Here is a 26,781-nt window from a genome sequence, read left to right as displayed (position 1 = left end):
ACCTATCACAAAGATAAGATTTGAACCAGGATAGGACAAGGCCAGACAGTCCTATTGTGCTTTCAAGACGATTCAGTAGGATGGAATGGTCTACAGTATGAAAGGCAGCACTTAGATCATGAAGAATTAATACTGATTCTAGCACTTAATCATGCTGTAGCCTATCAAGGTGAAAGATAAAAGGAATACAGTAAAAATAAACAGTTAGGCACCTGTATTTTACTTGGCTTATACAACCACTACATTATGGAAAGCTTTTCCAAAAACACTTAAAAACTGTTTTAAAAGTTATTTTTTTCACGTGTCTCGCTTTTTAACAGTAAACCAATCATGGTCTATTTTCCGCTTGTTAAGTTGTGATTTCATACGAAGTTGTCAGTTCTGCCTCCTCAGCACAGAAAACTAGGAAGAAAGAAAGGAAATGGGTCTTATAATAATAATAATAATAATAATAATAATAATAATAATAATAATAATAATAATAATACTATTATTAGAATTCAAATCTAAATCATTCTGGGGTTGAGAGACAGGTCAGAATTTCAATGTCATTTGAGTATTTTTGTTTTACTTCTCCTTTGAGTTTTGTGTTAATGATTTCCTGTTGTGTTGCCAATGTTCTTGTGTCTAGATTGCCTCTTGCAGCGTCGGTACATGCAGTCTGATGTGCTTGTGCATACTGCTGAGCATGCAAGCCACACACCACACTGGGAGTTTACCATAGTTTAGCTCGGCACTAGCCATTCCTAGCACTTACACATATAAAGGCCCTTTGGCTGATCTAGCTTACATTACCTTTACATTAAGTGTCTCTAATTACTGTGCATTTACATAGTATTTACTTTGTAAATACAAGTATACTTACACATAATTACAATGTTATTATGCATAGTTACAATGTACTTAATGTGTAAATGTTTTTGCACAATATATGTAAGTACTGTACACAATTGTATCAGAAAAGGTTTAGGGTTAGGGTTAGGGGGGTTCAGATTTGGGTTAGGGTTATATTGTGCAAAAAGGTTTGCACATTAAGAACATTGTAACTATGCATAATAACATTGTACTCATATATTTACTAAGCAGCTACTATGTAGAGACAAAATATAAAGTGTACCAAAATAATTAATAATAATAATAATAATAATAATAATAATAATAATAATAATTATTATTATTATTATTATTATTATTATTATTATTATTATTAATAATAATAATAATAATAATAATAATAATAATAATAATAATAATAATAATAATAATAATAAAACCACTTTGAATGATTGCAAACATCACACAAAAGTAAGGGAACAGAAATAATTGAAGTATAAAAATGATATTCGCTACTTACACTTTAATATGGTACACTGGGCTACTGAAGAAAGATTCTGTGATGATGAGCTCTCATAACAAGTCACTTTTTATAAGACAGCTACATTTACAATACACTGCTATAAGTGTCAGTTTATGTGATCTTTATCCCTTTAGACCAAGTTAAACAGATACACACTATGAAATGTTTCTCGTAAAGTGGCTGACCAAAAAAAAAAAAAAAAAAAGAGTGGAAAAAATGACATCTAAAGAGAGAAAATAAATAACTGTTCCATAAAGCCAGTTGCCTGGGGCTGTCTTTTTTTTGTCTGTTTTTTTTTTTTTTTTTTTTTTTTTTAAATACCGCAAAAATATATTACACCGACACACTATTTGCCAATTTTTTTAGTCAGAAAGTATGTAATCTGTGCTGCTGCTTGCCCTAATAAATCATTTCTGATGGTGCTGGAGGAGAATTAGGGCACATATATGTAGGCAACAATAAGCATCTGTCTTTAATTGTATTTATTAAAGTGTATATATATATATATATATATATATATATATATATATATATATATATATATATATATATATATATATAATGTCCTTGGATGGATGCAAACAATTGTTTGTTCCTATGACCATCACACATGGGACAGGTGAGGCTTGGTGATCCAGTGGTTAAAGAAAGGGGCTTGTTACCATGAGGATCCCAGTTCAATCCCAGCTCAGCCACTGACTCACTGTGTGTGAACCTGAGAAAGTCACTTAACCTTCTTGTCATTTGGATGAGACGTAAAACAGAGGTCTTACTGTGAGTGACTCTGCAGCAGCAGTTGTGATGCACAGTTTACCCCTAGTCTCTGTATTATTAGTTTCTTAGCAGATGCCCTTATCCAGGGCGACTTACAAATATTGCAAGATATCACATTATATACATATCACATTATTTGTAAGTCACTTTGGTTAAAAATATCTGCTAAATGGCTAATAATAATTATCTTTAACACTTTAAAGATCTCAAAGCATTTATTTCAAAACAGAGCATAAGGTTTGATCACCCATATCCTCTTTAAATATAAGTAAAACAATTCTGAACAGGTGCTGACAGTAATTGCAGTGTAGTTAATGCCACTTAAATGAATGTGGTCCTACCAACATCTGCAGTGCTTTAATTAGGTTTCCTAATTTGTCAGTAATTTAGCATTACTAGGAATATATTAGACCTGCGTGCCTCCGTCCCCATGCCCTGCCTGCTGTGTAACCTGCAGCCTGGAAGGTTCTTAGGGATCCTATGTTCTTCTCATTGCCTTGTCTGCTTTGAAAGCTAATATATTCCATATGCTGATATTCTCATGCAAGGGTTCCGTGCCAAAGTCAAGAGACGTCTGTCTCCACAGAATATAAGAAGTGTAACAAGGGTTTGGAAACACACTCTATTAATAAGCCTCCTCTGTCAAAGTTTATTTCATCTGAACCAAACCTGATACTGATGTGATCCTTGCATATGGAGCCTATATACTCTTCAAAGCCACTTCAGAGATAATAATGTCTCACTGTATAACAAGGGTTTGAACATGGCTTTGCTATTTTATCTTAAGAGTGTGTTCCACAAGGCTGGTGCTCAACAGCTGAAAGGCCATTGATCCATTAAAACAGGTCAAGCAGACAGAGCCTACTCAGTCTTTTAAGTGCATCATCAGCATGGCATCTATGTACACTGTTAGAACCTGGCCGATAGCAGTCTTCAGTGTGATCCCCAACTTAGTGACTTAACCACTGTACAAAAGGTAGCTATTCTTCTGCCTTTATTTGTAGGATGCATTAGGCTTAGGACATTTTCCAACACATGGGGTTGTGATCTCTAATAATGTTGTACTTGCTCTGCTTACAGTCAGAACATCGAGTCTCTGAGGTTAGCGCTTCTGAGAATAAATATGTTTATTATACTTTGTGACCACAAATAGGCAGGGCCAGTACATATTTTGTGTGTCTTATGTTACCAAATTCAGTAAAAATAAATGGCAGAGGACGTGTCAAAATAGGAAATTTCTAACCCAGTCCCTTTTTCAATTTTCCAGGTTTCCTGTTGAATAATTGCCTTTTTGCAAACCTAAGCATTCTGCTTGCTGTGCTACAACTAGTGTGTGGCAGACATGCCTTTGAAGACATTTTTATTTTCCTATATGGCAGCATTAAGTAAGAACGCTGAGGTGAATTTAATAGCGCAGCAAGCACAAGAAACATGGGAGCACAAGCAGCACTGATGTAACCCTCACCTATTATGCATAGTTACAATGTAATTAATGTGTATATTTTTTTTGCACGATATAACCCTAACCCTTTCCTGATACAATTGTGTGCTTAAATATATCATGCAAAAAAAGATTTATACATTAAGTAACTGTGCATAATAACATTGTAATTATGTGTAAGTACATAAGAATTTACTAAGTAACCACTATGTAAATACACAGTAAATATAGACTAAAAATGTAATAAGGTTTAGAAATGTCGTAAAGGATTTTTTTGCTGCAAGCTAAATGTCCAATATTCTCTTAAAGTAAAAACTGGGCATTAACTGTTGGTAATTAGTTTTACCTGTGCTTTGCCCTTTCACTGCATCTTTGATAAATAAATACTATTGGAATACCAATATATTGCCTGTATGTCATATTGAAGAAAACATTAATTATACACTACTTCTGATGGCACCACATATTTGCCACTGAAGATCATTGGGTAGTCATAAAACAAATCAATGTGTCTGGGCTAGAAGGGAGACCATAGGCTTCAATAAGCGATGTAAAGCCAGCAAGGTCTGCTGTTCATTTTTATTGCTTCTGATCTTTATAATTAACTTCACATTTGATCCAGTACAAAATCAGACTGCCTTACATGTTGCACATGTTAGGCTGTCTGAAACATGTGTAGGAAACTGTTCTAGAACACCCACTATGTCATATACCGTGAACGAAACACTGCTGTGCAACTGATAAGGAAACAGCAACGATAACACAAAACAGTGATTATTAAAAATGATAATTAATGATGATTGATTCTGTCGATTTCTTCTCATTCTTGCGATTTCATTGTTAATCCTTTCAGATTTTTGTATTTGATTTAAATTTTGAATATGCAATGTTAAGAAACCCACTTGCAAGAGCATGCTTTCACAAGTCCAGATTCCACTGGCATGCCAACACTAGTGACAATTTAGGATTTATAGGGCTCTATCAAATGAACTGTGCCTGAAATACAGCCAATTTGATATTTTGCACGAGGGACATCAGTACGAAGCGTAACCCGGTAAACCCTAAAGAGCACAGTGCCCCCAAGGTGGTAGAGGACACAGACCCGTGGTATCCCATTGCAGAAGTTGAACGTAATATTCTGGGCCCTGGATTTGACACTAATGCAGTAATATTTGGATGTAATCGAATCTTACATGTGTTAAATGATACTCAAGCCAGTTCTGTGTTTAAATTTAAGTGGAGCTGTAACTGATCCACCTACTGAGAAACCCACCCTGAGATATTCTGTCAGAGTCAATACAGGGAGCTGCCATTAGGTACCAAGGGCTCTCAAGCTGCAGTTAATCATGTCACATCCCATGCAGGTTAACATGTGCACTGGAAAGGATACAATGCTACAACAGGGCAGATGCAAGTCTGATTACATTTCAACAAGTGCCCTTCATCAACAGAGATCAGAGGAAAATAAAACAGTATATTCAGCAACTATAGGACTGATGAGGGTCAAGACTCCCTAACTCCCTATGAGTCTTGCGCTGTGCATTGTTCTACACCTCAGAATGAGTTGAGATTGTTGATCAGAAATGACAGCAAGCCTAGCATCACATAAGAAACACCTAGATTTATGCTGTAGCCATCGTAGGAATCTAAGGGATGGTGGTGATTTTGTAGTTGATGAACTAACCGACTATAACGATTCAGCTCTGTGAGTTACGCCCACAGTGATTTTCAACTAGAAAGTGAAACTTTGCAGCAATGTTGCCCCATCTCCCTCTTAGTTATGCATAAGACATGCCCATGTAAGCATCCATGCCTCCTCCCTAGCCTGAGACATCGAGTCTCTCCTTCTGATATGTGCAATTGCCCCTGGCAGCCCAGAGGATTTTATCAACCAGGGTTTTATGTGGTACAGAGAAAGCATTATTGAACTAACCCAAACACCAATCAGCCAACACCATTTTAGAATGTTAGTGGTTTGGATCACATACAAACCTTTTTTTTATTGGTTCATTGTGTGCTTGTGTGTCCGCACATCTATTCAGTATTGAAATTGCTCTGAAGATTCCCTTTTGTAGTATTACAGCCAGCCAGGGACCTCTCTGGAATGCCAACTGTTTTCCAGACATTTATTCAAAGATATGAATCCATCCGAAATCGTGCCAAGAATCATAAACACAGTCTGGCAACTTGTCCAATGTAAATACGCATGTTGTCTCTGTTAACTTTCTTTAAGAAATAACTCCTTTTACAAACCTCGCAAATCAGTCTGAGGCAGTCTGGTCCTGAGCAGAGCACTGGATTAAGTAAGCTAGTACAACCCAAACCTCATAAAACTCAACTGAACCCACTATCTATGAATATGGGTTTTGCTATTTGATTTATTAAGCAAATGCTGTTCAGTAGTCTTTAGTGCATCTAAAATGTGAGCGTCCATATTGAATAGTTTATTTGTTGCTGGGTAAAAGACTGTAACAGAGCGGAGGCTGAGTGCAAACCAGAGACTCCGCGCACTGCAAGCGAGCATCTTAGCCACAATGCAAAAGAGCCAGGCTGGTCTGCATTCATGGTTTTAGAGCTTTTATCCTCATCTCAGCTCACCGACACGGGACAAAATCAGTAACGGCAGTGTATCAACACTGCCTGTTACATATGGTGCAGATCCTTGTTCCACAATTTTGACAGGGGTCACTGTATAGTTTATGAGTTGTGTCACTGCTGCCAGATGGTGATGTATTATCGATGTACTTCATTCAGTGATTTGAAATGGAGTGATGTCAAGGAAACTGCCCTTGGCACTGTATTCAGTTTCAGATGTACAGGAAGCAGATGTAGAACAGGGTGAAATAAGGAACTAACATACATAATCAGCAACAACTGGATTGTATCAAACTCCCAGCCATTTCACAAAGTCAAATCATTTATTAGGAAGCACGACTTTGCCAGGATGATGCAACAGTTTCCATTGTTGTATCTATCAGAAGGAACTTGGAAAATGCTTTACCTGTAAAAATACATTTTCGTGAGATGCAGAAGTTGGCGTATATACCCAGTATTGTTACCTGTACCCCTCTCGTGGCTAGGAGTGTTAAAACAGGATAATTGTCAGATTAATTTCCATCAAACTTACCTTGTAAATGTCTGGAACCGAAGATGCAGATATTGGCAATTTTTTTTCCTCGGAAAGGTTTAAACAAGAGTTTTACAAATAGATGTAAAAAAAAAGGAACAATTGTACATAACTTTATTGTTTACAAAAGGTTGTTCAAAAACTTCTAAGCCCACACATTGAATCAGAGTTCCACAACGCAATCCATCCACTGCTTCTGTACTGTGCTGATTGTCTGCTGGAAAGGAAGCTTCTGTCTTTTGATGTAATGGAAATTAATTTCCAAGAGGGGAGAGAAATGGTGTATGGAGACTTGTTTTGGAGAAGCAATGTACCAAATGCAATTGCCCCTCAACTGGTAAATGCATAGGCGAGAACAGAGAGGTACGGTAAAGCTAAAACTGGTAACCTGCTAAACTGCATATTGACTGTGCAAAATTACCATGGTAAACCCTAATATAGGTGAGCTTTTGTGTCAGCCTGGGAAATGATTGAAAAGCTGTTATGGCTGTACAACACTGCCCCCCAAAGGCTAGTGCACACTAACATACTGATAAAGGTGATTATTTTTACAGGATCAGCACAGTTAATAGAATTCAAGCACTAATTATGCAATACTGTTTTCAGCGTGATGTGCTTAATCCACACCACTGAAACAGAACATTCACCAATTCATTAGCATTACGAACAGAGGCTGCATCTGATTTATATAAAGCAAATCTTAAGGGTGGTAAGAATTCCAGAGTATTGTACTCTGACTGTGGGTTCAGGTGCGGTCCTTTGAACTCTAGCACAGGAAGTAAATGGAGAATGAAAACCAAGAACTGCCCTAAGTGAGTAGTTAAAAAAGAGGGGAACAAAGAAGAAAAAGGAAACACTGGAAATTATGCCTCTGTGTAAAATACCTAATCCACATCTGTGAATATTTGAACCTTTGTGAATTTCATTCCTGAGGTGCAATACACAGCTGTTACAGAAGCAGGGGATACAGTCCCATATACTAGATGTTCTATTTATTGAAGCTTGGTATTTTATTCTGCATTATGTGTTGTTGTATATATGTGTATATGTTGTTGTATTTACATGTATGTTGATTTTGAGAAATCTGTTTTACTACAATGGTCCTACTAAAGTATTAATAGTTTCATTATGGCTGCTTTGTGTCAGCTCAATGTTCACTTCTTGCTGACACACATACTGACAGTGCACTGGGGGGGGGGGGGGGGGGGCAGCGGGGGGCAAGTGTACACCACCTTGACTCGTTTCCCACACATTGACCCAATTGGTAATTGACTTTTTCAGAGAATAGCAGTTGACGGTAAGCAAAGTCCACTTTGTCTGCACTCAGCAGTTTAAAAATGGGTTCTGGTGAAGAATAATTAACCAATTGTGACCTACCCATTACTGGTTTAACTGTGTTGATAATTTTTAATTTTATTTTAACCAGGAATGGGTTTTGCTGTGTCTTCTGTACATAACCCAACCCCCACTTTCTTCTGCAATGAGTATAGAAGCATGACATGGGAAAGCCTACAGTATATATCTGCTATAAAATGTCCAGTTTGCATGAAAACAGTCGTATCTAGGCTATCAAGTGCAAATTTGACAATCAATAGCCTTTACCTATTTGAAGCACAAACATAACAATCGAAGAAAAAAAAAGAAAAATTCCAGAGAGCACAGAAAACAAGCCCTTCCTTTCACTGAGTATAATCATTAATGAGGAAGAAAAACTATTATCTCAGTAAGCAGCGTATCACATCATCACACTTTCCATTAACTGTACTATAACTACCAATACCTTATCCATTATGATTGGCACATTGAGCTGCTATATAAAGAAACAGCCTTCTTTTGATTGCTTCCAGTTTATATTAGCTCGGCAGGTGAGATCTTGGAAAAGCACCCTGACAATCTGCAAAGGGTTCTAGGTGCTGTTCACTTTGTCTTTCTGATCTGCGAGCGGCGTGCCCTTCCTACTTTGCACCAAACCCCCAGGAGAGGAGAAGCTGCACTCTGACGAGTCTTGGTTGTCTTGCACCAGGCTGCAGTTGTGAAGCCATCGCATTGTGAGATGCCAGAGTTTGTCAGTCCTGGGGTGGGTGTCTTCAGCACTTGGGATTATGTGGTGTTTGCAGCCCTGTTCGTGGTCTCCTCTGGGATTGGGATCTTCTTTGCAGTGAAGGAGAGGAAGAAGGCCTCCTCCAGGGAGTTCCTGGTAGGAGGGAAGCAGATGAGCTGCGTACCAGTGGCCCTGTCCCTCACCGCCAGCTTCATGTCAGCAGTGACCGTGCTGGGGGCCCCCTCTGAGGTGTACCGTTTCGGGGGGGCCTTCATCCTCTTTGGGTTTTCCTATTCCATGGTAGTCCTTTTCACAGCTGAGCTCTTCGTTCCTGTTTTCTACAGGTCTGGGATTACCAGCACCTATGAGGTAACTACAGCTTTCAAATGCTTCACTTTTTAAAGTGTCACGCAAACGCATTGGTTGAAGAGCTCAAATATGTAATTTCCTGTAATGTGATGCAATGTGACGAGTTCTTGCCATAAAGCTTTTCTTTCACTTTACTTAAATTGAAACTAAATAAATGGAACTCTGACATATGCACACGTGTGTAATATATTCATGAGTTTCATTCCATAAACTTCATGTCCCTCTTTTTTTTTTTTTTATAGTACTTGGAGCTGCGGTTCAATAAGACCGTTCGCATTGCTGCTACCTTAATCTACATCATGCAAACGGTAGGTATTTCAGATATCTGATGCATGTGTGCCCACAATGACCCTCCATTAAACTGTACATGTGGTTCTGCTTGCAGATTGTCTATACAGGAGTTGTGGTGTACGCTCCTGCTCTCGCTCTCAATCAAGGTAAGCTAATTACTGTACTCTGGTGGCTTTCAAGAACACTTAACTCATTTGGATATTAAAATAAAACTGTTTTGTGGCAGCTCTACTCCAGGACATCATAGTCATGTGAAAATATTGCACCTTTAAAGCCAAACTCCAGCGACATTCAGAATGGCTCACAATACTGTACACACTCATTATTTCATTATTTCATAACTTTATTTCTTTGTTCCTTACAGTGACTGGCTTCAATTTGTGGGGCTCCATATTTGCAACTGGCATCGTCTGCACCTTTTACTGTACACTGGTAAGTAAAGCAGTGTAAAGTATAATCAATACTTTACTGGAGATATGAGACAGGCAAATCAAGCCTAACAGTGCTAATCTGTCTCTTCCTAACCATTATGAGCAAAGCAATTAGTCATAGCTGTGCAATGTAGTATCAATGGAAGCTCAATGGACCCTCTCTGCTTACCGTTATGTTAAGTCCTTTATTGACTCTTGTTGTTTGAAAGGAGGCCTTGTCTCTTTGCTAGGACTAGGTGTCGGTAATGCCAGCTAGCACTGATGATGTGTTGTTTTTTAGGGTGGGCTGAAAGCAGTGGTGTGGACAGATGCATTTCAGATGGTTGTGATGGTGCTGGGGTTCCTGACGGTCCTGATTCAAGGAACCATTGTTAACGGAGGGTTGACCAGTGCATGGGAGAAAGCGGAGGCAGGGTCCAGACTGGGGGTCTTTGAGTAAGATACACCACAACATGACACGTCTCAAACCGAATGCCTTCTCTTTGTAAAACTTCTTGATAACTTCAAATCTGCAAAAAATTTTAGCCGATTGCTGAGTAGCTAGTGTCAAGCTATCCTAGTGGACCCACTGTCCCTTTGCAAGTTGCATGGTTTTACTTTGGTAACACTTTACATTAAGTGTGTCTAATAACTGTTTATTTATATAGTTGTTACTTAGTAAATCTTTTTACACTATATATCTAAGTACACAATTGTATCAGAAAAGGGTTAAGGTTAGGTATAGGGATCAGTTTAGCGTTATATCGTGCAAAAAGATTCACACATTAAGCACATTGTAACTGTGCATAAATACATTGTAATGATGTGTAAGCACACATGTATTTACTAAGTAACTACTTTACACAGTAATTAGAGACACTTAATCTAAAGTGTTACCTTCACTTTTAATAATAATAAATAATGTGTTTTTAGAGAAGCATACTGTGTATTTAACAAGTTACTTTTGTCAGTTTTGATCCAGATCCTTTAAGACGGCACACCTTTTGGACAATAACCGTTGGGGGAACCTTCACTTGGCTGGGAATCTATGGGGTCAACCAGTCCACCATCCAACGGTGTATCTCATGCAAATCAGAGAAGCATGCTAAACTGTAAGCGATAAACCTCTAAATAACTGCAGTAAACAAGCTTCTGTGTGCTTTTGTCAAACTCAAACAGGGACTGTAGCTAAGAATTTATAACACAGTGAATGAACGTGAATCGTCAACATACAGAAATAGACAATGCAGTCTAATTGCCTGCTTATCACACGGTGGTCGTGCAGTGTGTACAGTCAGTGTGTATCTGACGTGCCCTGGTTTTGTTCTGTTTCTCAGTGCACTCTATCTCAATCTCATTGGACTGTGGGTGATCCTGGGCTGTGCAGTGTTTTCAGGGCTCCTGATGTTTGCCTACTACAGAAACTGTGATCCCTGGACTGCCGGGTTCGTGTCGGCTCCTGATCAGGTACAGTACAGTGCAGTGGCTTGCGGTTTATAATAAGACCAAAATGCTCTTAATCATTTGGAGAAAGCTTGTGCTAAACATACGGCCTAAACGCTTGTGAGGAAAGACATGGCAAAGAGAATAAGCAGATGAAAAACAGTCGTGCCATTAACACTGATTGGGTTTTTGGAAATTTCTGGTTTTGTGATTTATTGGACCTGCTCTAATTCTTTTTTTTCCTTTCTTTTTTTTTCATTAAAGCTCATGCCCTACTTTGTCATGGACATACTGGGCAGCCTCCCTGGACTTCCGGGGCTGTTTGTTGCCTGTGCTTTTAGTGGCACATTAAGGTATGCATGCCTGCTGTACTCCTGTAATGTTGTATGATAGCAATGGCTCAACTGCAGCATGTTAACAAATATACAAGCAATGAGATACACACAGGAAGTGGATGCACTGCCCATGCATAGTTAGGAGGAGATCACTTTTTTCACCTACTGTGAAAGACCCTACTGCTGTAGTTAACCTATGTTGTCAGTATGCTGACACTTGCAAATCATGCTACTGTGATAAACCAGGTACTGTATTGCTAAACATGCAACTGATATTTCCACAGCACTGTAGCAGCCAGCATCAATGCACTCGCAACCGTGACCTATGAAGATTTAGTGAAGAATTGCTTTAAGAATCTCTCCAACAGACTGGGCACATGGATCAGCAAGGGACTGTGTGAGTACAGCTCTGCACCTGAATCAAGCATCTATTCTGTATCTATTAATGTGAATTGCATTTGGTTCGGGAGGCTCTGGTTTAAACCTCAGGTCAGAACACGTGAACGGGGTGGTGTGTGGTGCATTTGAAAGGGTTACCAGCTCGTTGTTGTCTTGTTTAATCTCCCAGGTATAGTGTTTGGGGTGGCCTGCACCTCAATGGCAGTAGCTGCATCACAGATGGGTGGAGTTGTGCAGGTAAGTGATACGCTTTGGGATGACGTTGTAAGCAGAGGGGCACTTCTCAGACACATTTGAATAAGTTGTTAGCATGCCTTCTTTGACGTTGTGCCGAACATTCCTCCCAGGCTGCACTGAGCATTCACGGGATGTGTGGGGGCCCTATGCTGGGACTGTTCTCTCTGGGCATCTTGTTTCCATGGACAAACTGGAAGGTGAGTCCTTTTTACAACATTAACTTTAACCATAAACCTAATCCTAACTCTATCTCTAGCCCTAGCCCTAACCCTAACCCTAGCCCTAAACCAAATTGCTTGAAAAGCTCAAGATGTTAATGTTTCTGTTCATTCTTTCCTTAGTCTATTCAAGCCCCATGGTTGTCACTGATATCCTGATGTATCTGTCTTTCCAGGGGGCTGCTGGGGGCCTGGTGATGGGAATTGCCATGTCTTTCTGGGTGGGAATTGGAGGATTTGTTTACCCTGCGGGTCCTGACAAAGCATTTCCCTTGCCGCTCAGCACCAACAGCTGCCTCCCACTAAACACCACAGACATCATAAGCACACTGGCACCCACCCCAGCCCCAGAGAGGTCAGTCTCATTTATTACCAGCATTAACAGAGATTCTGAACACCACAGTAAGCCTTGTTTTGGGAAGAATCAGCAGGCTTCTACTGTACTGTTTAATCTCTATTTATGCATTCACATCCCTTATAAAATTTGCATGTTTCCATAATCGTTCCATGGTAATACTATGCGTTTGCCATCATTTTTTAAAATATGCTTTACCATTCTTCACTGGGCTTTACAATGCTGCCTGTGATTTACTGTGCTTTCACTCCGCTTCTCTATGCTTTTACTATAGAAAACTTTTATAAGGGATAACTAATTCTACACATAACATGCCTCACAAAAAAGCAAATATATGTACTGTATGTTTTCTGATTATAAGCTTCTCTTTGTAGACCTGCGCTGGCAGATACCTGGTACTCCATGTCTTACCTTTACTACAGTGCTGTGGGCTGGATTGCGACTGTGATCGCTGGCTTGCTGATAACGTCATTAACAGGTATGCAACAGGATCATGTGTTTGTTACTGGAGAAGAGAGTGCCAGTGTACACTGTAGATAGCTCTGCTTGCCTGGCATGGTTAGCATGTAAAAGATTTTGCACACCCCTAATAAAGCGAATGTGTTTGCTAGGTCCTAACCGTGGTGAAGACGTGAACCCAGTCCTGATACGTCCGGTCTGCAACCTACTCTGTTTCTGGTCTGAGAAATACAAAAAGATGTGCTGGTGTGGGGTTCAGCACGATGCAGACTGCATGGTAAGCCCAACATAGAGAACTGCTGCGTCTGCAAGCGTATTGCACTTATGAACAGCATTTATTGTTAAGGACTTTAGCTCTGAGCTCAAAGCTGTCCAATGAGCACATAATGTCCTGCCTTGCACGATCTCGTGTTTCGATCTTTATTGTCTATATGAATCAGTAGCTGATCATGCAGATAGCACAGGTCTTGGTTGTTGTTACTGAAGCTTATTTTGTTTGACAGGAATTTCACGATAACGGTGCCTTTTCGATGAAACCAGAAACATCTACGAATAAAGAGCCACAGAACGGTTTAAACAAAGACACTGAGAACACCATGTCTGGTTACAACTCAGAAGAGAAGTCCTACAGCAACGCAGGGCTGTCGAAGGACACATATTTCTAATCATCCAACAGTCTACTGGTGACAGTTGACTTTAAAGCAAATCTGTTTCATCAGTGCTAGAAAAATGTTTACTTGGAACACTTTAAAAGGAATGTACTGAGGATATTGCAGTGTTTAACAAGGGATCGCAAACCTTGTACTACTGCTAATTGTTATTGAAATGCAAGCAGTGGATATAGTATTCAGGTTATGTGCGTTAATAGCATTGTAACTCACTAGGATTCACCTATTGTAAACACGATAAAGGTGGCTCAGTTTGGTCTGGACTCTGCACTATTGATTTCCTGTGGTTTGGGCCCATTTCAAACCCAGTTATTAAAAACGCCAATCAACAATATATTAAAAGGTTTTTTTAATAAAGACACTAAAAGAATGTAAGTAAAAGAGGGTACATTTTTATACTTTCTATGGTGCAGCATGCCTAAAGGTTTGATTGTTTTGGTATTTGCTGTTCTTTTTAGTGCTAAACAGACTTGGCAACTAAACAGACTAAATTATTTAATTTGTTAAGCAATCTCTGTGTAATAAAACTTCAAATAAAAACAGACAACAGCTTCCTGTATTTCGTCAATAATCTGTCTGTTATCAATGTCCAATAATAGCCTATATTTCTATTTGAATATCTGTACTGCTAAACATTAACAGTGTTAGATTTAACAGACATTCTCATATACAGATCACATACACATCACAAACACCACACCATAAAGATACAATCATTGCTTTATTACAGAAAAAAAGTGATATCCAAATCTGTATGGTACAGTTAAGTAGTTACAATTTTTACATGTAAACATGAATGAAGTAAACAATGGTCAGTAAATATACATCTTATAAGAACATGCATATAGGCGCCTGATAGTAAAAACCCTAATCCACTGTGCTTATCTACAAAATCTCAATCGGAAAAGCCCTGGAACTTAGAACTCATTGGGGTGTCTTTTGTGTTGGGGGGGGGATCTGGGTCATACCCGCTCAATGTCATCAGCTTCAGTATGTGAAACAGTCCCCCCCCACCCCCCACCTCCACAATGACTGGGGGAGTAGTGAAAACAGTACTCAATAGTGCTAATGGTAATGGCTTTTAAATTGCTAGCAAGGATACACAGGTTTAGAAAAGCACTGTTCAGTAGGATAAGGGCGGGGGCGGGGGGGTTATTTACAGCAGGATGGGGTCAGCTCTTTTGCAGAAATCACATCAAGCAATGCTGTAGTTAAAAGGCTATGTACCACCAATATCTCAAAGTTAATGGAGGGTCATCGTGCAAAAAGCGGGTGAGATTGCAGCACAGCACACCACTAAGCAGCACTGGAACACAGAGAAAGGTAAAATAGCACCCCCTGCTGTTTGGACTTTAAACTTCCATTGAATTGCATAAAACATCAAGGGACTACAGTAGTTTCATTCAGTGAGCACAAAATGATGGGAATTGATCATGCCTGACAACCCCCTTCCCCTCTCCCTGCCAAAAATCTGGATCAATGAAAATTTAATTTTCATTCAAGAGTAGAGGCGTTTTGCATATTTATTACAATTAAATATTTGGTCTGAATACAAAAATATATATTCAATATATGCATTCATTTTTTTTTTTTTTTTAAATATTTTTTTAAATATTTTAATATATATATTTGTATATTGAATTAAATAATTCAAATTATTCTTGTATACTATTTCCTCCTATTCTAGGGCTGCATAATAATCTCTAAATCTGATTTTACTCTAATAAATTAAATAATAATAATAATAATAATAATAATAATAATAATAATAATAATATTTTTTTTTAGTAGGTAGATTTTCCTTTTGGTTGAAGCTTCTTTCAATTTCTGTTTGCACTACTCTTTGCATGCAGTGTACGGTTCAGTTTTCATTTGCAAAAGGGGCTTCCACTAATGTAAACCATTGGGGCATTGACAATAACATGGACTCATTCATAACATGACCGGACATGACCATCTGAATGTTTGCAGTTGTGCTGACCATAGCAAGACTTTTTTTTTTTTTTGCACATGCTTTCTTTTAGTTGAATTATTTTAAGAGAGACGGCATGCTAATAAGGCTTTTTCTTCTGCAGAATTCACATATGCATCTAAGGCATGCAAACGTGGTTTGAAAAAAGGCTAGGTGCTCAATACATTTTGTTTAAGGGTTTAGAAAATACATTTTGCAGCAATCTGTCTTTCTCTCTTTCATTATAATCAGAAAAGCTTGCATGCTGCATGACATGTAAAGTCCATAGCCAGTTTGGAGAAGCCCTGAACCAGTCAAGGCAGATATTTTGTTTTCCACACACAGCAATTAATCTACTACTTATTTGTTTTTGATACAGAAGGCAAACACACGTGCATAGTCATTTATATGAGTGGTCTGTTAAAATGCACCGAATATGACACACCATAGAACTAAAACACCATGTAACGGCAACTTTTAGAAGTCTATTATATGGGCAAACCCCCTGTATGGAAATGGGAAGATCACTCTATGGTGCAGTTTGCTGTGTCTAAGCTTGAGACTTTTTTTGGGGTTGAAACAGGTGTATGTCCTCACTGTGTATTCTCTGGTTACTGATTTTGAGAAAATACAAAGTTTTGAATTGTTTAAAAAAAACCTATTGTCAGTAAGAGTCTAGTACTGTAGACAACAGGAGAAGGCTGAAATATAATAACGTCAGCATTGTTTTTAAGACAGTACAGACATCCCCTCTTCTAATTGTAGCATTGAGGATGCATTATAGAGGCTGCTATTTAACAGTTGCTGCAACGATATGCTTTTCTTAGCGGACGGATCTTTAGTAAGGCAAGACTCATGATTTTCACCCAAAAGAGTAGAAAACCCCAAGCCTGAAGGCAAACAGTGAATCTGACAAATGCATGTACTGTACACCTGAATGACATGCCATCCTGGGAGCAGAGAAAGATTTCTAAGTAATCTTCCCATTCCGACTGTACATCCTTTGAAAAAGACCACCTTCATCGCGCCTTGATTCTGTTTCCGAATGAAACCAGCCAGGAGACTTTCTCGGTCACAGCTGGTAACAAACACTATATAATTGGTTCAGACAAGAAAACAGTATTTAATCAGAATCATTATCAAGCTGAATGCAGGTATAACTTAAACTCAAGAAATATCTGTTGCACATGCATTGGATTTTAACCGACTCAAAGAAAAAAAAAGAACTGTACATCACCACAAAAATAACATATGTGCTTCTTTGTGTTCATATACATATATATATATATATATGCATGTAACAAAAAAACTGATTTCCATTTTTAATCATTACTAAAGCATGTGTTACTGTGTGTGTAATACAAGTCTTTGGGTCTTTTTAAACAGCTGCATTTTTTTTCATGTCGTAAATTAAATGAAAAGGATATAATGGTGATGTACAGTCCTTGATCTGCATAGTATACATTAAGATTGCACTCATTACCCTTCGCAGTGCTCAGATTGCACAAACAGGACAAGTCCTGAGGGACCAAGCTTATGGGAGAGCTAGCATCAAACACCTGGCCATTAGTGCAATGTGAAGTCAAAGCGTCTAAACAGTTTTCAAATGGGTTCTTTTATTATATTATTTTTTTACAAAGTTTGGCTAATTGTCAAACTGCTTCATTTATACCAAGTGACTGTTTCTAACACACTAATGCTCATTACAAGGCATGATTTTCAGTACATACTGTATATATGTTTTGTTTCTCAAAAACACACATCGGCAATAAAATAAAATCCTCCAGTCTCTGTATTGTCTTCCGCGTCATGCTTGGTTAATTATCCCTGTTTTGGATGCACTCTTGATCGGACGTGAATGTGGTTTCCAAGATCAGGTTCTTCCCAGTTGGATTCCAGCTCTTCTTTCTCTTCTCCAATGCTGTTCGAGTCCTGTGCTGTTCACGTGTACAGCTGCTCTGTGGGTGCAATGCTAAGGCCATTCGTGGTTGTAGCGTTTGCCGTTCTTTTTCCTCTCCTTCTGTAGGTGCTCCAGCTCTGCCTCGTACATCATCTCCTGGACCAAGTACTTCTCCCGCCTCATTCGGTCACACAGGTCTTTGGGCATGTCCGGGATTAGGTAGGCAATGAAGGATTTTATCCCAAACACCAGGTGCTAAGGAGAAATAAACATAAGAATACAAAAAATAAACCTTTTCAAAGGGTTGGAATTAAAAAAAAAAAAAAAAAAAAACACGCCATACTGGACAACCAGAAATGTTTTTTAGGGGCTTCTCTTTTTCTGCAACCCATATATGTATATTTGTTGTTGTCATTCTCATATGATTATTTCATGGTATTATTGAAGTAAAATCAGCTGTTTTGTAACCCTGTTAAATAAACAGTAAAAGAACGCAAACAGCCATTAAATGCTGACCTCAAAGACTATAATGAAAGCAAGGCGGGCTGCCAGCACGTGCCAGAACTGCAGAGTGAAATCATAGGGTGGGGAGCCCCAGGGAGGAGCCCGGTAGTCCCGATACCTGCAATGACACATCATGACATCACATTTAACCAATCGCATTGCTCCATTCCAGGACAGCAAGCACTGCAATCATAGATCACATTATGCAAAGTACAGAATGCAAAAATTGAATGTTATCAACCAGTACAAACCAGATGTGGGACCATACATAACACCAGGCAGCAGACATACATACCTGCAATAGCCTGAATTTCCATTGCCCAGCTCTGCCATGTTGAACCATGATAAACTGCTGTTCACATAGCCTCTCAAACACCTGGAAAAATAGCACCAGTGAGATGGGCACAGAGACATCACACACAATAACAGCAGTGAGAAGAATAGGTGTTACAAGAGATTCAATGGGATGGTAGAACTTGTTTTCCTTACTTTTCATGCCTGTAGCCCTGGTCCACACAGGGCCCGTATTTGAATGCATAGACGAATCGAGGGATGTAGTCTGACGTAATGGCTATCACAAATGCATTGGTAATCACAGCGAGGACTCCTATCCCTTCAAGAATTCCATACCAGATACCTGGAAAACAATGGGATCAGGCTTTAGTGGGACCCAAATGTCATGCCTTGGATTGTCAGGGGCTACAGCCCAGGAAGTCAATTTCACTCTAAAAATAGAACTATGCAAAGACAGGCATGATATTCTGGGTAGTTGTCACCCATGTCAAGTCATGATCTCAGTATGCTGGGAGATCTGGGGGGAGGGGGGGGGGGGGGGGTTGGGCTCACCTATGTCCGTAGCCCTGGCTGGCATTGGTCGTCTCCACTGTGTGACGAACTTGTAGGCATCCAGACGGATTTCAATGATGTTGTTGAGCAGAGCCAGCAGAGGCGCCAAGGGGAAGGCTGCCACGAAGATTGTGGTGAAACCGAACTGCAACACTGGAGAAAAAAATACAATTAAAAAGAAATAGTCCGGTTATAAAACATGGAAAATAGTTTTTTAACTGTGTGAAGCTGTGTATTATACAATACATATAGCACTGTGCAATACATCAATATATAGGTCAGATATAGGGCATTTATATATTGCATTTTCTGTATCAGCCAAATAAAAGGAAACAAATAAATAAAAGGTAAAACAGACATTTAGGAAATCAGATTTACAGAAAGCAAGCTGAAGAAAGCAACACCACCTATCCATCTATGTTATTATAGTCTTTCTGGAGTCAGACATTTCTCCTTGATGTATTAAAAGCAGGGTTTATAAAGCGTGATGAGCACCACTTGGTGGCAGAATTTCTGTATCCGTCAGTGTTACTATCAGTTACTATCGGACATGCACACAGAAGTATTGCATCATGTGCCTACAGAGAGACACATGTGTTTGGCAGCACATCAATACAGTGAAAACAGCATTAGCATGTCTTACCCATTTCCAAGTACTCATCCACCAGGCCATGTGGATTCATGGGCAGCAGGTTCCAGTCCTCATCCCACTGCGGTAGAATCCCTTTGTTTTCCATGCTCTGCCTGGGACTCCCCTTCTTAATCTTCCTCCGAGACCACCAGTTCTGCAGCAGCCTAGACCAAAACAAATACATGTCACTTACCTTCCTGTACCTTTTATTTGCCAAGGTGAGCTGTACAGTGTTTCTCAAATGCACCCCTCTCCTAATCAACAGTACAGTGGTGCTGGGAATGGTAACTGCTCTGCAGATTTCATTCAGGCCACTTCACTACTGAAGTCCTGGTTTCGGAAGCTTGAATGCTCTTCTTACTGCTTCCCTTGTGTTTATATTCCCTTCTATTGGCTGGTATACAGTAGTATAGTGTATGCCCCATGGAAAGAGTTGGTAAGTGTTTCACTCAATATATTGGCTTGAGACCCACCATATTAACTCATACAGCATAGATGTCTACTGACCTGCAGAGTTGAACCACTGGATCAGTTACACAGCGGATGATTAGATAGGAATTGAGAAAGTTACATATATTGGGAGTATTATGGAGTGCCTTGATTCCCTCTTCACTTTCCTGAGGCTATACACTCATGCTTGTGTCAGCGTGTGCTGCTCAGGTTCAGACTGGTGCCTCTGTTACTTACGGATAACCGAGCTCCATAAAATTGTTCCAGATTTGCTTTAAAACCATGATGATGCCCATCTGCATACAGAGGTCTATTAAGCAGCCACTAGGATGACACTAAAAACAAAACAAAAACAAACAAAAACCCCACATGCATTAAAAAAAGAAAATCGTATTGAAATGTTTTCAAATGTGTTTTCCGTCCGGCAAAATGATATTAACTATGTTCCAAATGTTACAGTAATGCCACAAACGCCAGAAAATAAATCCACTGGTTACAAGAAAATGGCCTTCTCTTTTTTTTTCAGTGTTTGTTTAATTTCGAACAAGGAAAAGGAAATAAGGCAGGGGTGTCCAAAGCTGGCCCTTCCACTCCTGGTCTTTGTTCCAACCCTGTTCTAAATTGTTTAATTGAACCGATTAAACCTCCATCCAGACCCTGAAGTGGTTCATTATCTCATTCTACCTGTTAAACCTGGACTGGAATAGCTCCCCAGGACCGTGATTGGACAGCCCTGCTCTAAGGAATGGTGCAGGTATTTTGTTGTATGAATTAAATGAAAAACACATCATATGACAAATTGCTTACCTCTTCTAACCTCCATCTCTCAAACAGTTTGTTATATTTCCCCGGCCGACCGGCAAACCTAGGAAACACAAAGCAAGACGAGGACTCATTCTAATATATTGACAAGCATGACTGATTTCATACATTTGTATTTTCCTGTAACTGAATAGCACCTTTCTTGTGTCATCTGTTGTCAGTAAATTGCTCAAAGCACGCTTCTGGTAAGAGTGTGTGGTGTGCAGTGGCTACGAATTACATTTATTTTAATTTATTATTCATTTATTTTCATATTAATGCCCTGTAAGCGGGTACAAATTAATAAAGCAAAGCGGTGGTTCAGACAGGAAACTCATTTTTAACTTGAAATCAAATCACGTACACATCAAGCATATTTTAGCCACTTCCAAATCATCAGTTGAATCGCTAGTATCTTATTTGTCATTCAATAAACAATACGATCGGCAATGAATGGATTTGTATCTTACCTCAATCCATTACGTCCCCCCTTTTTGGCTTCATCTAATGGGGGAGCTATCCTGCCCCCCTGCCCATGGCTTCCCTACAGTCAGCCTCTCCACTTATCTGTGAGCTAATTTAAGGGCAGGGGTACTTTGAAAGGCGAGGCCAAAGACCAATGAATGTAATGTGAAAATATGTATAATGTAGTAGTGTTGTCGAAATCAACAGTCTATCACATGAGTTTTCTGACTGAACTTAAATGATAGGCCACTTTTAACAAAACTCAATGAGGGAATTTTGACAAATCTAGTCTGCTGTGCCTTTTTGCATTCTGCATGCTCCTTCAAAACCATTAACCAATCAGTCAGCAAACTGTCACATTGAATGTTTTTGCAAACATAACTTGCCAATTCAGACTGAAACAGTTTGATATGTTCCAGTTATTACTGTGAGCTTAGCAGGATATACAGAGAAGCTCAAAGCAAAACAAAAAAAAAATGACTTGATTTGTTGCAGCAATTCCTACTGAAGACAGCTTTCACAGTTTTATGCAAATACATAGCAAGTCTATTATATTTTGTTGCTTTATCATTTTTTATGCATGTACAGAAATCAGTAGGAGAAACAACAAACCAAACTGAAATACATTCCCTTTAGGATATTCCGATCAATTTCATTAACTTAGGCATTAAGACTATTACCTACCTTCCCAGGAAGAAAGCAATGTAAAAGATGGAGCTGTTCAAGTTAACAAACTGGAACAAGAACATTTTGAGAGCAAAGCTGTTCTCCCATTCCGATTCTGTACGGGGGTGCTCTGAATAGACAGAACGATGAGTTATTCAATTTCATTTACACTATAAGAAACCTATTACTTGTTTTTGTATTTGTAAAGAAGCAGGTGCCCGCTTACCTAAATTTGTAAGGAGGTATGCAACTTTTTCATATACCTTAAAAAATAATAAAAAGAGAAAAAAAGCCAAGGTGAATAGGAATTCAAGTGAAAAACATATTACTGGAAAGTTCAACAGTTTATATACAGATATTGTACTTGATGTTATTGTCTCTCTTTGATTCCAAATGGACTTAGCTAAAGAGAATATAATGTTTTTTTTTTCTAGTTGCAACAATGCTATGCTTTGCAATAAAGGAAGGTATTAACATTTACTATGATTTACTATGCTTATGTCTGCTTTACCATGCTTTGCCTCTGCTTTATCAGTTATAATTCACTACACTGTTTCAACACACGATTAGTGAGTCTCTCTGAAACAATGCTTTGCTGTGCAATGCACACACACCACCCAGGAGTTCTGCAGTGGAAACACACCACGTTGAGTGACATGATGATCATGAAGTTGATGCAGACTCCGGTTCCTGACGTCGCAAACTGCCAGTTCTTCTTGACAAACTCCCATTTGAAAGAGGCAAACTGCTCCTTGGCGACCAGCCGGTACACAACCACAGCGAACACTGCGGTGAGCACCAGGGAAATCTGCAGACAGACCGACAGAGATTACATTTAACCAGGACATGCTGTGCACCGTCAAACCTGTATCACAGAGACAGAGAAGGACCTGTGTGTGCATGTATGAATCCCTGTGTGTGTGTGTGTGTGTGTGTGTGTGTGTATATCTCTCAATCATTTCATACATTATATAAAAAGTAAAAGCCCCCCCTCCCAACAAAAAAAAAAAAAACATTTCAAGGTCTCCCTAAAATAGCTATTTTAATTAATAAAAACAAAAAAAAAACGAAGCCCTAATATAAGAGCCCCTTTGACCAAGAATCCAGACACTGTACATCCAGACCTTGGGCAAATGAAAACATATAGTGAATGCAGTTATTGAACGGTCCACTAGAGGGAACTATTACTGCATTTACATCAACTGTGCCAGAGGAGATAATATGATGCAATGAAAAAAAATAAATATCATGTTGTGGCACTGCCAAAAAATATTTAAGATGCTGGATTAATATTTGGATCCTGTCTGCTGTCAAGCTGCTGATAGTTTCTGACGCCTCATTCAATTTGCAATGTCACCTTGCAATGTTACATTCAGCCAGCACTTAGCAGCGTGTGCTCCTGGGAGCCTGGTTCCTGGTTCATACCATGAGGAATATTCCTGAGACGGAGACCATGAGGCGGCTCAGCTTGTCTGTGAAGGGCTGGAAGGGCTCTGGCTTCCCGGTGATGGGATTGACTCGCTCCACCTTGGAATACTTGGCTTCAAACTGGGGCCGTAGCTCCTCCTGCCAAAGGACAGCATAGACGAAATCAGTATGCAGCTTTGTGACGGTTCACGGGTCTCCCTAACAGCGGAACATTACGGGATTATTTTAATGCCTTGCTGTGTTGAGCTCAACATTTGGGTATGGTTAACACATTGTGTTTGATAAATTCAACATAGTATGAAACCAACTGCAGTGCTTTTTTTTCTTTTTTCTTTTTTCTTTATAGAATGTCTATATGACTATATTACAATATATTATCACTATTCACCTGGCAGGGAAGCATTGTTCCTGTAATTTTTTTTTTTCCCATTTCCCTGTCACTTTAAGTCGTTTTATTATAGACTTCACACCATTATTGAACTGCAATGCACAGATCAAATCATTTACAAAACGGAACATTTTGCTGTAATTCTTTTCCATTCTTCTTTGCTGCTTATGACCTCTGGCGGATCTAACAGACATGGAGCGGATAATTCCTCTACCCCTTTATAAAGATGTCATTTCGTAAGACATGTTGGATGTGAAATGGCACGCGTTTTTTGGAACTGCTCATTGAGCCGGCTAGGAGTTTGGCCGAACAAGAGGAACATGTTAATTACCGACGTAAAGCGACTTTGTATTAAAATCTGTTTACGGCAGAAGCACTTCACACTATGAAGTGCCAAGCTTTCGAATGCAATTACATTTTAATAACAATTCTTATTAACACCACACTAACGCTTTAGAAATTAAATTGGAAGTCTTACATCACAATAATGGCATGTACATTTTATCAGCTCTTTTGGAACTGAAAACATAACCCCTATGCCCTTTGTCTGTGTCCAGGACTGATAATTGCACCCATTTTATTTACAACATTATCTCTGTATATCACTCAGACTTGCTCAGTCAACAACCATCCCACTCTAATAAGGAATAAGACTATGTTTGCATTCCAAGTACATTTACATCATTGTCATCATCATATAAGGAGCAATATACACATAATGTAATTCTAGTAGGTTTCCTATTGACCTTTTTAAACTACAAGAGTGCTACAGTACATGACTTACTAATGTAATATCACTCATTGCTACTACATTATTGTTATTGTTATCATGCTCCTTATCAAATGCCTCCTCGTCTTCCTCAGAAGAAGAAGAAAAAAGAAATCTTGGGGCCACCTCGACTTTGTGTAACGAAACTGGTTTTAAAAAGCTGACGCCAGAGAATTGAACGTTTACACCCTTAATAACTACAGTCTGCTGTAGGTACTGGATGACTGTAGGGCAGTTTATAGAAAACAGACGATTACCATATACTGTAATAAAATAAACATAATAATAAAACCATCATGCGGTTAGAAATGACCATCTCGTTACAAGCAGAGCTGTAGCCTTGTTATCATTAATATAATGCATTGATCTTGAATGCATCTGCTATAGTTTACATACTGTACAGTGCACTGTACAGGGGCTTGGCTATTAGTCTCAACATCTGATACAAGTAGGGCTTAGTTTGTTGTAGTACAGTGAAACGTTAGTCAAAACATTATGAGAGCTAATTAAGAGAACATATAAAACATCTGACTATTCATGAGGTGATTTATATAAGAGAACAAATTACCTTTTTATAGTACAAGACATTAAATGGCACACGTACAGTGCCCTAATTCTACTGTAGGAGGGCAGGGGACAGTATTTATCATGTTAAGTCACCTGTTATTAAGGACCTCGTTCAGATAATTCCTTGAGTAGTCATTATAACCAAGCTTGACTGTATATTTTCAATTTTCCAAAACGTTAAATCTCTAAACAGAACATTAATCATATAACCTGCCTTTAAAACACCTATGGGCCAAGGCCTTTATGCATGGCAAAGTTCTTCCTTCAATCTTACCTCCTCTTCTTCCCAGTCAATGAGGTCCCAGTCATAAGTGAGTTCTGCCCGTCGCCTTTTCCAAAACTCCAGAAACACGGTGGCTGTAAAACAGAAAGCAGACACTTGTGTCTCACAGATGACATTCTGATGAGAATGGAATCCCTCAAATGCATCATGTAATACATGTTGCAAGTCACTGCACTCACGATGGGCAGCAAGCTACCACTGCCATGTTGAAGCTACAGCAAATCACTGCTTCACGATTGATATATGTATCTTTTAAAATCTTCTTAAAGGCTCAGAGGTAGCTAATACCTTTTTTAATCACTGCGTTACAAATCACACATTTAGACACATCTGGGATTCATAGCTGGGCGTATGCACATTATAAACAGATTACTCAGGTATATTTGTGTTTTTTTGCAGTTTCGTGTAGCATGCATTCATTGAATCCTTTTTTGCTGGTAGGTGTGGGTGCATTCTGTTGGTTTCCAAGCAACTGTCTGTTTCTTAGCTTTAGATATTCCAGTTTGTGACGTAAAGGTATTGACAGTTTCTATAATTGTGTTTTAGGCAAACACCCTGTTTTGTTTCAGTATGTCTCAGATGCTGCTATGAATTGTCTACAGAACAAATCTTAAAGGAATGGATTCTGTCTTGTAGCTTGTGGCAGACTGCTGTTATAGTTGTAGAATGTATTTGTCTTGTGCTGACAGTCATATCCATATTATTTTACCTATTCCAAGATTAGCGCTAATCTAGGTCAGTGGGGATGCCCTTTACTCTACCCTGACAGTCAGTAGCTGGAACGTTTGCCTGTTTGAATGCATTTCGAGGTGAAAGAGTGAATTGTGAATATGCAACAACACTGCTCTTTCCACAGGGCATGTACTTCCCCATCTCTGGCAGGGCATCAGATTTGTATAAAAAAACTTTAAAAGTGAAACAGTAATAATAATAATAATAATAATAATAATAATAATAATAATAATAATAATAATAATAATAATAATAATAATAGCCAACAAGGTAAAGGTAAATATTTGTTTCATAGTGAGATGGGATTTCACGATTTCTGTGACATTTGTTGTATAATAATTGTAGAGAAAAAAGACCAGTTTTGAACGTGGCAACGCTATTTTCTTCTGCTTTAAAAAATATTATGTTTCATTGTGAAATATCTTATTTTTAGACCATGAATATGCATGGTTAAAGCAATTCCTCCCAGTTCTTAA

General features: G+C 38.8%; 2 protein-coding genes across 3 annotated transcripts in view; one reads left to right on the top strand and one right to left on the bottom strand.

Moving 5' to 3' along the window:
* The first annotated feature begins 7,944 nt into the window (after positions 1-7,944).
* On the top strand, positions 7,945-14,471 carry slc5a12 (solute carrier family 5 member 12). Its single transcript, XM_034057817.3, has 15 exons — positions 7,945-9,109; positions 9,352-9,417; positions 9,495-9,546; positions 9,765-9,832; positions 10,112-10,266; positions 10,782-10,922; positions 11,148-11,277; positions 11,518-11,606; positions 11,873-11,985; positions 12,157-12,224; positions 12,335-12,421; positions 12,619-12,797; positions 13,172-13,275; positions 13,409-13,533; positions 13,760-14,471. The coding sequence occupies exons 1-15, from the start codon at positions 8,753-8,755 to the stop codon at positions 13,919-13,921; spliced, it is 1,896 nt and encodes a 631-aa protein (XP_033913708.1). The 5' UTR covers positions 7,945-8,752; the 3' UTR covers positions 13,922-14,471.
* A 155-nt stretch (positions 14,472-14,626) lies between these two features.
* The window catches only part of ano3 (anoctamin 3), a 77,296-nt gene continuing 65,141 nt past the window's right edge, over positions 14,627-26,781 (bottom strand). For both annotated transcript variants that reach the window (XM_034057815.3, XM_034057816.3), the window contains 13 exons: positions 25,565-25,647; positions 23,564-23,704; positions 22,782-22,946; positions 22,365-22,401; positions 22,157-22,268; positions 21,014-21,071; positions 20,444-20,541; positions 19,769-19,920; positions 19,126-19,278; positions 18,769-18,916; positions 18,575-18,655; positions 18,292-18,397; positions 14,627-18,030 (listed from right to left, as the gene is read on the bottom strand). In XM_034057815.3, the coding sequence (XP_033913706.3) occupies positions 17,848-18,030; positions 18,292-18,397; positions 18,575-18,655; positions 18,769-18,916; positions 19,126-19,278; positions 19,769-19,920; positions 20,444-20,541; positions 21,014-21,071; positions 22,157-22,268; positions 22,365-22,401; positions 22,782-22,946; positions 23,564-23,704; positions 25,565-25,647 (1,517 nt within the window). In that variant the 3' untranslated portion in view covers positions 14,627-17,847. The remainder of the gene's footprint in view (positions 18,031-18,291; positions 18,398-18,574; positions 18,656-18,768; positions 18,917-19,125; positions 19,279-19,768; positions 19,921-20,443; positions 20,542-21,013; positions 21,072-22,156; positions 22,269-22,364; positions 22,402-22,781; positions 22,947-23,563; positions 23,705-25,564; positions 25,648-26,781) is intronic.

The sequence above is a fragment of the Acipenser ruthenus genome, chromosome 28 (genome assembly GCF_902713425.1).
Source record: "Acipenser ruthenus chromosome 28, fAciRut3.2 maternal haplotype, whole genome shotgun sequence".
In the NCBI taxonomy this organism is placed as follows: Eukaryota; Metazoa; Chordata; class Actinopteri; order Acipenseriformes; family Acipenseridae; genus Acipenser; species Acipenser ruthenus.
Note: the sequence above shows the minus strand (reverse complement) of the source record. Positions and strands in the feature narration are given on the sequence as shown.